The sequence below is a fragment of the Cladophialophora bantiana genome (assembly GCF_000835475.1).
Source record: "Cladophialophora bantiana CBS 173.52 unplaced genomic scaffold supercont1.25, whole genome shotgun sequence".
Lineage (NCBI taxonomy): Eukaryota > Fungi > Ascomycota > Eurotiomycetes > Chaetothyriales > Herpotrichiellaceae > Cladophialophora > Cladophialophora bantiana.
The window spans coordinates 294522-309575 of NW_015971599.1; the positions used below are offsets into that span (position 1 = coordinate 294522).

Genomic DNA, 15054 nt, shown 5'->3' on the forward strand with positions numbered 1-15054 from the left:
GCACACATGCTATTTCAAGGTGATTCCACTTAACATACCTGCGGCAGTTGTCGCAAATTTGGTTTGCCATAGGGTCGAGAGCGAGAAAGTAGTCGCGGCAAGAATGGTTTGATGATGCAGCTGGGTACGCGTGGAAAGGAAGATGGGGTGGGATTAGCAGAGGTTGATGGCGGGTTCGCAATGCTCGAAAGGTCAGCTGATGCGGACGGTCGTTTGTACTTGTAACAGCAGTGGTTAATAACCTACAAGTAGGTACCTGGTACTGTACCAAGCACATGTACTTGCAGATAAGGAGCGCCCCTATGCCTACCTGGTGGCGTGCCTAGCAGTTTTTGCTTGGGGCTAGTGAGGTTCCTAGACAGGCGGGAATTTCTGGCAGGCCCCCCGGGGTATAGCCGCGCCTACGCAGACCTCAATCCCCAGAATCCGTTCTGCCCGCCACCGCCCACATTGTCGGCCTCTTCACATCGGTGTCGGTGCGCTTGCCATATTAGTATCATGGAAAAAGAGCGAGTGAAGCGTCTGAGAACAGGGAGAGCCTGCCAACAATGTCGGGTATCCAAACGACGGTAAGTTCAGGGAAAGATCAGAGGTTAAGGCGAGACAGGACTGCTCTCTAACAGAGTCGCAAAGTTGCGAAGGGGGGTTTCCCTGTCGAAGCTGCGCATCAAAGGGCTCAGAATGTATATTTGACCAAGACCAGCTATCAACCTCGAATCGAGTCGTTCGTAATGATCAGGATGGAAGAGAGGTGCCGTGGAAAGTCGACCTTCCTTTGGCGACTTCAGCCGTTATAGCCACTCTTCTCGACAGGTACGTCCTTGTCCAGGAAAAAGTGAAGCTGCTATTATCTGACTGGGTTTCAAAGGTACTTCTCAATGATTGCGCCTTACTGGCCACTTGTCCAGGAAGAAGACCTCAATCAGGAGCCCTACACTTCTCCGCTTTTGCTCCGGTCAGTCTGCCTTGTATCGGCCCACCTTGATGGCGCCAGGGCACATACGCTGGTTGAAGATATCGCTCAGGCCGTTCATCAGTGCTTTGACGCCTACGAGCTGCTGTCGCTCCCTACGGTGTCAACATTGCAATCCATTCTGCTGATGTTGGCCTCGCCGAGATTCTCTCAGCAGTCCATGATGACAGCTTCCGCTTGCCGTATGGCATTGACCCTGGGACTCCACCGACCGCACTATCCCAAACCTATACTGTACTGGTCTTGCATCGTGGCTGCACGTTGGGAATCCTTGAGATCTGTGAGTACACGCCTGACCGACCGCGTATGCTTTGATCTTGAAACGACCCCGCCGCACACCGAGCCAGATCCAAAGACAGTGTTTGGAGCCTTGTATCATCTGTTAGCCTGCGCAGATGAGAACAGGGAGCGTCTGGGTGATCTGTACCATATCTATCGTTCCCAGAATATATACACATACGATGCAACACCGACCGGCCAGGAAGTTAATGCCTCTGTTCGGATATTGGGAGAAGAGCCGGAGACTGTACAGACTCTTGTGTACCCGCTTGTGCGGTACCTATCAGAAGATGGTACGAATAGCAGCGACGCTTCATCGACAATAACGGATGATTCACCTGCATTTGAGCTTAACCCATTCTACTGTTGTACTCGAAGAATTGTTGTCTAAGGATTGTCACCTTTAGAGGCTCACGACTCGTACACCCAAGAGGGAGTGGTGAGTCACAGCGCGGATGCGGGCCGGGATCCATCACTGGCGTTTTACAGCACTATCTCAGCTTCACCTGCAGGATAGACACAACGCAGCTGAGACCCTTCGAGAAACCCGACAATTGGTCAGATATTCAAAGAAGCTGTAGCCCTCGAAACATCAGTGCATCATCAGGTGTCTCGTCCGGGCATCTTGAAAGAGAAAACTCTCTCTTCCCGGGCCTCAGTCGGCGACAGATATGGTAAGACGCCCCCGGCAGTGTCTCTTAACAAGAGTACATCGCTGGCGGTGCGTGCAGAGGGTTCAAATACTCTAGCAGTTGCATGTTGAGGCTTGATATTTCCAGCTTTTGCCTTTTTCAGCCACGATTTCCTGAAACCGCCTAGCTGTTCCTTGCAGCCAGCGACCAATAAAATGCTGCAGCGCCAGAGTTTGGGGTTAGACTGGTTTAGTATGGCTAGGCTCCTCTTTCTCATGGCCTTTGCTGCTGTATGTCCCCTGTACATACACAGATAGGTCCAGTCAACACTCTGGATTGCCCCTGCGATCCTACCTGGCGAGCATTGTTTCTTGCGCGACCTTGCGTCGGCCCGGAAACGAGGCGTCCATCTCACATGCATTTGCCGCTCCTCTCCCTATCTAGACCAACTGACAGCGAGCTGAACGGTGGGGTCCTCCGTACGATACCCTCTCGCGTGTGTCCTTGTACAATTTCACCATAGAAGCTGAGGGCAGTGATTATCGAGCGGTTCGACAGGCGTGGAAGGAAAGTGTCCATTCGCCCAAACCAACTGCCAGGCACCCATGCAGGAGCGAGTTCAACGACGGACAGATGTGCTGCGATGTTCTGCCGTCTGCTACTTGAAGGCTATGTTAGGCTTTTACGACCACTTCGAAATGTGTCCCCTTATTGAGTCTAGGAGCGATCGCCAAGGTGGTGAGTCTGGGCGTGAGAGGTACCAGGCCACGAGGACACCATGTTATCTGTCCGATTCTCTGCCATGACTATGGTGGCCTGGCCTCCTGAAATGGTATTCTCGTCTACGCCAGCGACTCTCAGGATCGAGGACGACTGATTTTAGGAGTATGACTGGCTGGAATTATGAAAAGCCAAACAAGAAATGTATTGATTGTCGGTTGGCTGCAGTGACTTGTTGACAAGCGAAACTCGCCGTTCAAAGCCTATGTAGGTCCACGTATCTCAGGCCATCAGGGAGTCGCCCTGCATCAAAAGCTCGTCCGACACCTATCACACGCAGCTCTTTGGCAAAGTTCATTTAAAAGGCCACAAATACATAAGAAGAGCAGCAAAGTCCTGGCGTGATTCTGCCGCCGTGGTGAGCGGTGGCAGCACTCTCGGACGGGCTCCAACCTCATCTTACGGCCGGCAGCGTCGCTCGACTCCAGCGAATACGTCGATGGCCGAAAGTGACACAGCCGGGAATGAACGGAACAAAATCTCTGTTCAGCGGTGGTGGCAATGCCACACTCTCCGTCATTCAATCCAGGAGAGAAGCCAATGCTGCCTCATAGGCCAAAGAAGGGGAAGACGGAATGCACTTGTAATACCTGCAGGAGGCAAATCCACTCGAGACCTGTTTTTCACTGGATACCAGCACTGTGGTGCCCTGCCCTCCCGCCAGAATCGCTGCGGAAACTGACTCCAAGGTATACGGACCGTCGGAGTGCAAGGAAACTGTACTCATCCTCTTGATAAAAGCAGAATGAACCCAAGCAAAGCCGCACTTACCCTTGTAATTCGCACACGTGAAGGCATTGGCTAGAACAACCCTACCTGAACGCTAGGGATTAATTAGCAAAATATTGTGATCTTCATCTTGGGAATCTGCCAGCAAGCCCATCAGCAGCCTGAATGGGGCGCAACATGCTAGTGATGAGCGTCTCGAAAACTCTGGCAAACCGAGTGCGAATTTGCCTCAGACGGGAGCGGGTCTTTGGCTATGGCAACGGCAGCACTCATTCTTTGCAGCGTGAATTTGGTACATCGGTTCCGCTGTCTGTGCCACGTGGTATTTGATTCCACGCATGCCAGTGGCGAGAGAATGGGAGTAGAAAGTAGTAATATTGTACCGTGTACGCCATTGAGGCCCACCGACACCCAGAAGGCCCTTGGGAAATCATTTGCCACTGTCATTTAAAGTGTCATTCGGTCGCACAATCAGCACTCCACGCAATTGCCATTGTCATTTGAATCGCCACTGGCATGCAGGGTCGCTGATAGCATTGGGCTTATCTGTACTCGGTACTCTAGAACTACAGTGTGCAAATTCTCGTCCTCGAGGCCGGACGAGAGTAGTACTAAGTATAACAAGTAGTTAGTACCTACAAGTATTGTTGAACCGAGCCTTTCTCGCAAGGTTGATCGTTCATACATTCGGCCGTATCTGTTCTCCAGGTCTGGGGGAAAATCTCTCAGTTTTATATGTACTGATTGCCACCGGTCCCAGGAGCCACGGGATGAAACAAAGGAGTTCGCTTCGAGGTCGGATGGCGATCACCGAGGTCACAGTGAGAGCGTACCAGGACAATGAACGGCAATAAGAGCGAGTCCGTCATCGCTATTACTATGTACCATGACCATTTCAATTTGTGACAAATAAGACCACCGTCTACTTGGCTTCGGACCAAGCACAAATCTCGAGCAGCTCAGGCTGAACCTCAAGTGGTCGTTGCTGTCGGAGACAAGGGTCGACCGTGATCCAAAACACCACGGGGTCGACCCAGGACAGCGTCAACCCAAGCAAGCCTCGAAGCCTTTCATCTACAAGGCCCAAGTAGATTGCATAGACTTGAGCTGGTCCGTCGTGAACGATGCTCCCATTGAGCCACGAGGCGACTTTTCGAACACCATGTCAGAGTCTGTGGAGAGAAAACTATTTGCTCGCTGCAGACTGCGGATGGTCATCGACGATGAGTCGACATGGGCCACGAAGGACGTTGAATCGAATCTAGGCCTCCTCCCGGCCAGCCAACGAGTTTTGATCGGTTGGAAATACATCTACTTGCTACAAGTGGTTCGTGGCATAGACCCATTCTCGCTACGAACGTTACCATTTAGGTCGTATTTTGGGCAGTTATGTATATTCCATATTTCAACGAAAGGACTCACCTGCTGGGCAAGTGGGATCTCTCTACTCCCGTCAAACCGGTCTAGCCACGGCATATCAACCCGGAAAGAAAATATTCGACCAACTTTCAAACCACGGCGTGCACTAACCGTTGCCCACTGAATGAAGATCATGCCCAACGTTAACATCTGTTGGCCACCCCTGCCTCTGCTGATTAGCGCTTCTCATTCGCAGTACTAGCAGGAGGTTCACCCGTGCCTGGTTCTCCATATGGCAAATCAAAACCGGCGGACCTGTGAAACACGAGCTAATCACCAACGTGTCGTCAAGAGATCCCTTCATACCGGGAATTGCCATTGAGGAGCCATGATTGAGATCCACACGGAACAGGCGGCAGACGAGAGGCTCCTTGGGTGACTGTCAAGGCGCAACGTGCGAGAGACGGGTCTCTCGCCTCGATTGATCAAGAGGGACTTGCATTGTATTGTTGGTACTGAATAGTTTTGTTTCAGATCACTCCGACACTCTCTGGGGTCGCCTTCCACGCTAGAGCTTGCTATTCGGAAGTGCAAACGGAGACCGCAAAGCAATCGGCCCCAAAGTAAGACAGAGCCCTACCTACCTACAAGCACGTAGAATGCCCAAGACGCCAACTTTGCAGATCTCGATGGAAACAGTCCTTTGACTCACGGTGACCGGTGAGGCTGAGTGTCGGGCGCAACATGCGGAGCTGAAAATCCCCACACGTTGCATTGGACGACTGACCAAACATCCGTGCTGTCCCAGAAAGCAGGCTGCCGCATCGGGCTGAATCCAATGTCGTTGTTCGTATTCTTTGAGGTTAGAGTGATAGCCTGCCTGCGCTGAGGCGATCTCAGGATAGAGACTGGGGCCTGAAGCCGACATGATGGAGCGAGAGGGTTCTGAACTTGGCAGCCAATAGAATACCCAAGTCACCTTCGAGAAAGAACCATTCAAGGCGTCGCTGGTGCAACGCAAGCTTGAGAAATACGCCCCCGAGTCCCTGCTCGCTTCGTCGTAGAAAGAGAGTCAGAATCGGAGCCGGAAGCACTGGTGGACTATACTAGTAATTACGCGGTTGGAGCAAGAAGCTTCCGAACAATCGAAGGCAGGGAAAATGCCTCACGCCAGCAAGTTGGTGTACTGGTGGATATTGGGAAACAAGACTGATTCAGCATTCACTCGTCTGGTCCTTGGGATCCGTAGCCTCGACTATCAGTCATAATCTCCTCGAATCGACTCGTCTGCCACTTCTTCCAAAGGAAGATCTGTCTCTCGCCTCTTGATACCTCCCGCGCCCTGATGTACACCGCCAAGGACCGCCCTGTTTCCTACCCTTCCTGACCTTTTCCATATACCAACCCCTCGAAAATCCACAAGTGAAATCCAAAGTTGGATTGTCCGCGCCTCGTTTTGCTGTAAGCCGTCCATGTAATGCAAATGTTTCCTCTCCCAGGAAGCCAGAGTCTCCACTCATCATAGTTAACACACGTGTCGAATTTATTCTTCTCTGTAAACAGCCCAGCCATCGTCCTCCCCAAACCATGCTCTCGCTAGACCTGCGCCGCTTTCCGTGGGCTGACTGAACGCCACTTGCTGTTGCTCAATTTCCATTCCGTAGATGAATTGACTCATGACACACTCTAGAAGATTGTTTGCGATGCCCTTGTGACGGAAAGCCTTGCTCGTCCAAATACGACTGACGCCCACCACCGCCGGATATGTTTCTTCGGAAATGCTGATGCTCGATGGACGCGATGAAGAAGTGGGGCTTGCAATCGGGGTCGGAATCTGCGGTCTCTGCGGAAACTGGCTGTGATCCTCCTCGTTTGTCTCGGTCGCCGCAGGCGATGCGGGCCCATTAGGGTTGAAGTGACCATTCAGCGGGATGGTCACGCTGGCCGCGGTCTCGCACGGCAGGACTCGATGAGCCTTGGTGATTCGCTCCGCCAGGCAAATGCCCACACACTTGTCGTCGATAACGTGCAAGAAAGCCTTGAATCTGTCGCATTTGCGCCCACCCGATTCCTCATCCTTCTCGCCATCTGGAACACGCTGGCTCCATAATTCCTCCTCTTTGATGTCCACGCTCCCGAGCTCCTTGTTGACAATTCCAAGCACTTTCTGGACCACTCGTCGACTGGGGAGTGCCATCTTTCGATCGACCACCACAACGCTACCCTGGATATGCGAGACTTGATAGCACCAACGCATTGCCGACTTAAGGAATGGTTTTCCGAGTTCAATCCCCGAGCTATCTCGGCTGTGATACATGTTGTGTAACTGGGTATCTTCTGGCAGTGAAGGCGTGTACGACATCTGGCATTGCGGACATGTTGTAGGGACAAGCGGCTGACCTAGATCGAGGATTGTCTGGACGAGTTTCTGTTTCGGCGGCGCAATCTTCGGAACCCGTACTGTCGGCCACACTACCGACGTCCTCTCCGGAGCCTGTGATGGGAGCGTTTCGTTATCCAAAGGCTGCGAGCTTGGGGCGCGTGAACTGGAATTGTAGATCTCCGATAGAGGTTCAGAGTCGTGACGCGTACTTCCAGGCCTACCTGGCCCGCTCGACTGCTCATCGCGTTTCCGCTTCGCATTTTTGAGATCCTTCTTCTCTTTCTTGGACTTGCCGAGGAACGAGAACACAGGCTTTCGCGCCTTGACATTGAGTGGTGTGAGTTGCAAGCCGGGCGGTGGCGAGGACGGTGGGGTGATGGTGCTGGAGCCCAAGTCGTCTTCATGAGACTCTGCGGAAAAAATGGTGCTGTTCTTCCGAGAAGGAGAGGATGACAGAGCTGCGACACTTGTTTCTCGAATGGCGCGTTCAAGACTGTCTTCGAGATCGAGAGGGTGGGTTATGTTCTCGTTCGAAGCTGCGGCAGAGGGCGCGTTCCAGGTGTCGTGGAGGCAAAGGCGCTTCGGTGGACGATAGTCTTCGCCATCCCAGGCACGCCGCACGTTGCGGCTGTAGGTACGCATGAAGAGACCCCTGGTACAAAGGATCCAAGTTAGCCCAATATCAGAGCAGGGGTCTGGGCAACATTCTCGAGAACATACCCTTTGTAGCTGTTTGTGACGGTGTAAGGATAAACGACAGGCGACATTGTCGCGTCGAAAGAAGGCGTGTCAGATTAACTCGGACGGGTCAACGGGTACACCAAAGAGCAGCTGAACGGACGCTGAGATATAATAAGTTCAAAATGGTTGTGAGGAGTTGCAGATGTTTGGAGTGAGAAACGGGGGACGCGTCTCTCTGGAGGGAATGCTCAAGATGGTTTCGGGATAGCTTTGGTTTAGCGGGCGACGGGGGAACGGTCTCGGGTTGACGATGCGAGCCGGGGTTCTTTGGGATAGTGGACAATAATAATGGATGCGGTGGTGGTTTCGGAAGATTGAGGACTAGGCCTTAAACCTTTGGGCTTTTGAGCTTGTCTGGTGCTGTTCGGCAACAATTGCGAGGGGCTCGAGGGAGCTTGACAAGTCTAGAGCTGATGCAGGTTTGGCTGAGGCCTTGTAGTTGGCTCGGAGGGAGGGTGAGAGTATGAGAGAATCCAGTTAAGACCCAAGGGGCCGGTGGGGGGGAGGGGGGACCTTGTGGGCTTGGCCGCTTGGGGGGCAAATAACTTTGGAATCTCGCCGATTCCTTCCTTTGCTGCACTGCCTGGCTCTGGCTTGCTCTGACTTGCTCTGGTTCTTGCAGCCAAGCGAGCGAACTTGTGCACCCTGGCCGCCCTCAACCTTGACACCTTCGGCAGAGCGGGTTCGCTGTGCTGACTGATCTGCTGTTTTCTCACGGCAGCGATCCTCAAACAGTCAGAGTGTCGCTTCCTTCCCACTTCTTTTTTAGGCTGAACAGGGGGGTCGAATAGGAGGTGTGCCCAAACAGAGACAAGCCGTTGGAATTTCCTGGGGTTCGAAGGCTGCTGACAGGTACGAGGTGAGTACTCGGTACGTACCCTCTGAGGGCTCGAAGCTGACCACAGAGGATGACAATCGACGGTCGAGAATAAAGGGTGCTGTCAATGGGAGACGATGAAGGCGGCAAAGTATTAAGTAGGCAGGGGCGTGACCTCCAGGGTGATCAGGTGCCGAGCTCGTGATAAGTCGCTCAACTGGTGATTCGAAGAATACAAGGACAGTGCAAGTACCAAGTACAGCGAACACCACACCAACAACCCTTGGGGAGTCCGTACGAGAGTGTGTGGAAGTTATGTGGCTGTATGGCCCTATGGCTGTGGAAATGGAAAGGTAATGACTGATAAAGGTTCAGGGCCACTTTCGTTGGGGGGGGGAAAGTCAGGGTGATGAGGTTGAGACAGGGGACAGGGACAAAGACGAGGACAAGAAGAACAAGAAATCAACTGTTCTTGTTATGATTTGACCCCACGGCTGATCTGATGGAGGATGATGATGATGTGAATGAGTCTTTGTGGTAGTGCTCGAGAATCTAAAATCATTCACTCGACCCGGACCGCCATCACTTTGTTGGTAAACACCAGAGAATTCATTGTTCTCGCCCTCACCCTCACCCTCGTCCTCGTCGGCCCCTTCCTGTTGTTTGCTTTTGCCTTCGTCTCCTGCACAACCTGCGGCTAAACCTGAGCGAAGCCGCTCTTTCTGCCCTACGAGATCTCAGGATTGGAGACGATTTTGCCCTGCAAGCTGGTCTGCTCCGTCGCCATGGTTGTCATGCCCACAATCCGCCATCCGCCATCCTCCTGCAGCATGTGCCTCGTGTCGACCACCCTCGCTGTTTTCGTTGGTCAAATCAACACTCAAGGCATTCAAATAGAATGGCCCAGTCCAGCCGCCTAAAAGTGCCTCACAGCCAATACCCAAGCACCGCCCCAACTCCCTCGAGGGGGATCCATCGCAGCAGCCACGAATCACGGGAGGCCGTAGTCGACGGGTCAACAGGGATCTTGGCCCAGGCAAGGAGAGACATCGCCACCTTCGAGGTCCTTGCCGGGGTAGCGGGCTCGTTTTTGTGACCCTCTGGTGTCCTCTACTTGGTACAAGTCGCTGAGGGTTGTCAATCGAGATTGTAATCGCCCAACCAAATTCCTAACCGCGCGAAGCCGACTATTCCTGCCCATCCTTTGTCCTGCGCCCAATGGCCATCAATTCTACGGATACCCAGTGCTGTGAAATGCTCGTTGTCTTGCATATGCCTGAGTACGGTGTGGAAAGTGAGCCTTGGTTGGTGGATATCCTCGACCTGTACAGTTAAATCGCCGCGAAAGAGAGACAAACACGCTGTGATACCCATCGAGCAGACACTCAGATTACCACACGCCCGCCCCATGACTCCCTTGTGATTCGTCGGACATAATGGGGAAGGATCCTCTCTTCTGTGTTGGCTCAATGTCTTGTTGCCAGATATCAGGCAGATCTCTAACTGGTAAGCCAGGCCAACAGGCGAGCACAGAAGTAGCTTGGGCGCCTGTGACCCAACAAATCATCCTTTGTGTGCGGTCACTGTGACCGGTGGACTGTGTTTCTCAGCTGGCGGAAGCAGCCAATCGTGTCTAGCCATTCACCATACACTCGATGGGTTTTGTGACACGTCAGTAGGCCAATACAGCCGACTGGCAAAACTGGGTCACCACTGAACACTTCAAACAGCACTTGTGGTTGCCTTCCACGACAATGAGATGGGATTGATGATTGCCTAACAAGCCACCTCTCCCGATATCGAACGACTTCATAGACAGGAATAGTGGCGGCACCTGACAGGGATGCCGGCATTTACAGTGACAGAGGAACCGGCTCGACCCGGCTCGACAATATCGTTCACGTACAGACGCAAGGAGAAGGAGGCTGTTTGTACACAAGTCTCTAAAATCACCTGAAAAATGGATTCCAGTCTAATCGTCAATGTGGTCTCGGAGCACCAAAAGTGATGCGGATTTTATCAAAAAGCGGTATGGAGCCAGTTGCTTGCCCTTCGACCTCGATCGCGTGCCAGGGGCCAATGTCCAGGAAGGACGGCTGGGCACCCGGGCCCAGTCATCAGTACGTAAACATGTACCGTGGGTTTTCGTCACCCATTTCCGCAATCTCTTCCTCCGTCTTCCCAGCAATCTTTGAATCTTCCTGGCCGGCTCGGCGACTCTTGTTCCGGCCAAAGAAATAGACTCCCATCAAGGTGTATATTAAACCAGCCATGGCAACCATCGACAGTGACACTGCATGCCCGCGGACATATCGAGGAGCCTCATTGGTTTTATAGAGCTTGACAGCTTCGTCAGAATCAAGTTTTCAAGAGGAAATTCACGGTTCGAAACTCACAAAAGGTGCCATTATACCGGCCGCATTTCCGATCTACGGGTCGATGGTTAGTCTATGTGAGAATGAAAAAGTCTCAAGACAATGGATCCTCCAAACACAGCACATCCTTTCGGGGTGGGGTGGACTTACAGTAAGTTGAATGCCACTTGCCGTTGTGCGTTTGCCATATCGAGGTTGATCTATCATCGCGAATCAGCTGCTGCACGGTAGGCGCGGGAGGGAAGTAAAGACTTACTTGACGGCAACCACGCAAGAGGGATACCAACTGAAACGTAGAGCCCTATTGCGACCATGAAACAGCCGAAATAATGGGCGCCAGGACTCACATCTGCAATCAGAATGGCATATCCGATGATGCTGACCACACAAAAAGGAACCACGGCGAGGCCTCGATGTTGGAATTTATCGGATGCCCACGCGACAACCAAGTAGGTGATTGCCCCCAACGCGTAACATGGCACTGTGAGTGCCTGCGTCTCGGCCGTGGACCATTTCCCCAACCCCTTGATGATAGTGGGGAGGAAGGTCGAATACCCATAGAGCATGGTGTCGACGCCAAATTGGCCAAAGGCAAACATCCATACCTTCCAGTCCTTGAGAGCCTTCATCACGTCTTCCTTATGGAGCAAGTCCCCTGACGTCGTATGCCCGATATGCCGTCGCTTTCGCAGAACCATCAATTCTCTCTCTTTTTCAGACAGGTAGTATGCCGTCTCTGGTGCGTCGGCAAGCCAGAAATAGACAATAATTCCCAACACGACGCTGGGAAGACCCTCTATAATCATGATCCACCTCCACCCAGACTGACCTGCCACGCCGTCCATGAAGCCGATTCCGTAGGCCAGTAGGCCACCTACGCTTCCAGCCAAGGCGGCCGAGACAAAAAGATAGCCGACTCTAAGCGCGATCTCCCTTTTGGTGTAGAACAAGGTGAGATATATTGTCATACCTTGTACGGGTTAGTCCTCCCCAATTCATATATTCGACATGTTCCAGCTATTCGTTACCTGGGAAAAGTCCAGCCTCCAAAGCGCCCATGAGCAAGCGGCAAGCGATTAGCCCTCCGTAATTCTGGACGAGGCCTGTCAAAGTAGCAACAACGCCCCACCTGCATGGGATAGTGTCAGTATCAGCGTCCCTTCTCCATGGCAAGTGAACGGCGAGAGGTTATTTCGGTTTTGAGCCACATTTCCTGCTGCCTCGGAATTACATTTGTTTTCTTATCCCAAGGCGAACAATATTCTGCAAAATTAAACGTGGGATGGTAGGGACTTACGCAAAGGTAATGAACGCAATCCACCGACTTGGCCTCAGCCTCTTGATAACGAGGTTGCTCGGGGTCTCGCAGAGGATATACGTCACGAACAACAGGCTGACAGCTGTTTGATACTGTGACCCATGAAGTCCTAAGTCTTCTTCCATGTGATACAACCGCGCATTGCCGATGTTGACTCTGTCCAGAAAGGAGACGAGGTAGAGTAGCATGGTTGGCGGAACGATGTAGAAGTCGAGTTTACGGATCAAGTGTCGTTCGGCAGCATGATCGATGGTCGTCAGGGAGTCGCGATCTTTTTCAGATGCAGTGACGATGTTGGTACCATGGTCGCGTTCCGTCGCGGCATGCTTTTCAGGGTCGAGAATTGCGATGGAATCTGCGTGGCGGGTAGGGCTGGAGTCACTGCTCGCACCCATCATCGCGAAGGAGTCAATCAACTAGAACCCGGAGTTGAGTAAATGGTCGAGAGAATGGGTTTCGAAACTGTCTGATTGTCCGATATCCGGCTGCTCGAAATTGTCCCACGAGCTTGCTCGGCGACGGTAAACAATATTGCTTTTGGCCTCGATTTAAAGTTACCTGTCACGAACCGTCACAATCACTTCCTACAGCCGTAATTCCCAACGTCAAAACCAGCGTGAGGTCCCGGCCAGGATGTATGTCCAAACCAGAGTGCCAAATATCCATGGTGTGCGCAATGAAGATTGGGGGAGATTCCCAGGTCTTTATCTCTCTGTCTCTCTCGTGGGGGGTATCTGCACCTGCCGATCCTAGTGCGAATTTCCAGCAATGACACCTGGTTGATGCTACTACGACCACTGCCGGTCGGCATATCGATCAGCGAGCGGTTGCGTGCAACGAGAACGTGGAGGATTATCAGGGACCCTTGCAAGCCCTGCTTGGCCCTGATCCCAAGTCACGCCGGCCCAAGAGCTTGGCACTGGATGGCGGCTCGTGGTTGGTTCAACTATGCGGATTGTGGAGACATGTTGTGGTGGAGGATCTGCAGGGTGGCGTCCGAAGAGTCTTTAGCGCGACGCCATACGGAGTGTCACGGAGAATTCCCGACATCAGCCAAGCTCGACCTCCTTGACCTTGCACGAGAAATATATCCTGCGAGACTGGCAAGATGCTGGAATGGGCACCACAAGACCGTATGGAAAATGGGCAGTGCTTGGCTACTAATAAATCATCGCTGCAACGGCACGGATAACTCCAGAACTGAGCCAAACGATACGCCTGTCAAAAAACTACAATCACTGTGAGGGTCTTGTAACATGAGGGGGATGCCTGGCCTCCATCATATTCACTCACCTCGACAAACATCTACCGTGCTAGGTTTTTTGCCCAAGGTGATGCGCCAAGTACTTCATTCGCACACCACGGATGGAACGTTCGTCTTATTTGTCGACGCCTCTTAGGAAAAAGGGAGAAAGAAGAAAGCATTTACTACACTGACTCGAACTGCAGCCTTCTGGCAAAAGAGCCAAAAACTCAACTCGTGAGAAAACCCTCTGAAGGGATTTTTTTTTGGAGTCCACATTCGGTTGGATACAAGGGATTGCTGCTGCGACCGATAGCTTCTTCTTCATACTTCAGAGCTCCTACACACGTTTCTTTGAGGAGGAAGGGGATCCACTGTGATCATGTCAGAAGTCATCATATCTGCAGAATTAGGGGGTTACCAAGTAGAGCTCCTACGGTTCAATGATACCTGGCTATTCACCTCTGGCTGCGACTCAAGGAGACGGATGAAGATTACAGACTTTACTGCTTGTACCATTTCACCAGTCGAATGCTGACAGGATTCCGCGGAAGAAATATCTATGTTCATGATCTCCAAGGGTGGACAGCAGGGTATTGCTTGGAAAGCGAAGATGCTGTGCACGGGGACCGCCCGAGTCAAGAGTGTGGCTGTCTGTATTGAATGCACATGGACTGTTACGTTAAAGAGTGTCGGACTGAACCGAACTAGCTTTATTCAGAAGCCGTCGTTCATTCACAATCCACGAAAGGAATCGTGCTACGAAGCAATTCTATCCCGGTCTCCGGGCTCGCCGCTGACACGAACAGATGCAAGGGAGACTCAGTTCACTGAGGGTACAGGCTCCCCCTGGGTCCTGCTTTGAAATTACGCAACTCAAGCCCGTTTCCAAACTTCAATATAGAATCCGATTAGCTGAAACGCGAAGTCAGATCCCAGATCCATTTAAAGTGCATATAGAACCAGGGTTCAGAGCCAGTTCCTCTATACGGGTCAGAAAGGACATATCTGCAGGCCGAAGGTCGTGTTCCAGCAGATATGCTCGAGAGTCATGTGATTACTCTTGGATTCTTGCCTCGTGTAAGTAGCAAATGACTTGTCTAGGAGTAGAGGGGTGGTCTGAGGAGGACTGTTGATCTTAAGCATATATGTAGAGAAGAAAAGGTTCACTGGAGATATCGGAGGTCTATCTGGCCGAGGCTTGTCCAGCTCTACTCTGCCACCCACAAAGGAAAGCAAACTGGTGGCCTTATGCCACTGAGACCTTGCCGCCGGTTTTCTTCGGAGGGTATTACTTCACTTTTGGGGCCTTAGCATGGCCGATGCCGACACCGAGGACATACAATGCCTGGGCGAAGAACTTCGAATATCTGAAAATGGTACATATGGCTCTTGAGAGAAGGACTGTTTCCTACGTATATCGTT

The 15054-nt window shown here is 52.1% G+C and overlaps 3 protein-coding genes across 3 annotated transcripts; 1 reads left to right on the top strand and 2 right to left on the bottom strand.

The window, feature by feature from the left end:
• Positions 1 to 548: 548 nt before the first annotated feature.
• On the top strand, positions 549 to 1643 carry Z519_12043 (uncharacterized protein; the record flags this gene model as incomplete). The annotated part of the gene is made up of 3 exons (XM_016769751.1): positions 549 to 569; positions 704 to 813; positions 869 to 1643. The coding sequence occupies 3 exons, from the start codon at positions 549 to 551 to the stop codon at positions 1641 to 1643; spliced, it is 906 nt and encodes a 301-aa protein (XP_016614076.1).
• Positions 1644 to 6295: 4652 nt separating this feature from the next.
• Positions 6296 to 7902, bottom strand: Z519_12044 (uncharacterized protein; the record flags this gene model as incomplete). Its single annotated transcript, XM_016769752.1, has 2 exons — positions 6296 to 7787; positions 7856 to 7902. The coding sequence occupies 2 exons, from the start codon at positions 7900 to 7902 to the stop codon at positions 6296 to 6298; spliced, it is 1539 nt and encodes a 512-aa protein (XP_016614077.1).
• Positions 7903 to 10810: 2908 nt separating this feature from the next.
• Z519_12045 (uncharacterized protein) lies at positions 10811 to 12781 on the bottom strand (the record flags this gene model as incomplete). The annotated part of the gene is made up of 6 exons (XM_016769753.1): positions 10811 to 11032; positions 11090 to 11122; positions 11219 to 11268; positions 11325 to 12038; positions 12097 to 12197; positions 12366 to 12781. The coding sequence occupies 6 exons, from the start codon at positions 12779 to 12781 to the stop codon at positions 10811 to 10813; spliced, it is 1536 nt and encodes a 511-aa protein (XP_016614078.1).
• Positions 12782 to 15054: the final 2273 nt, after the last annotated feature.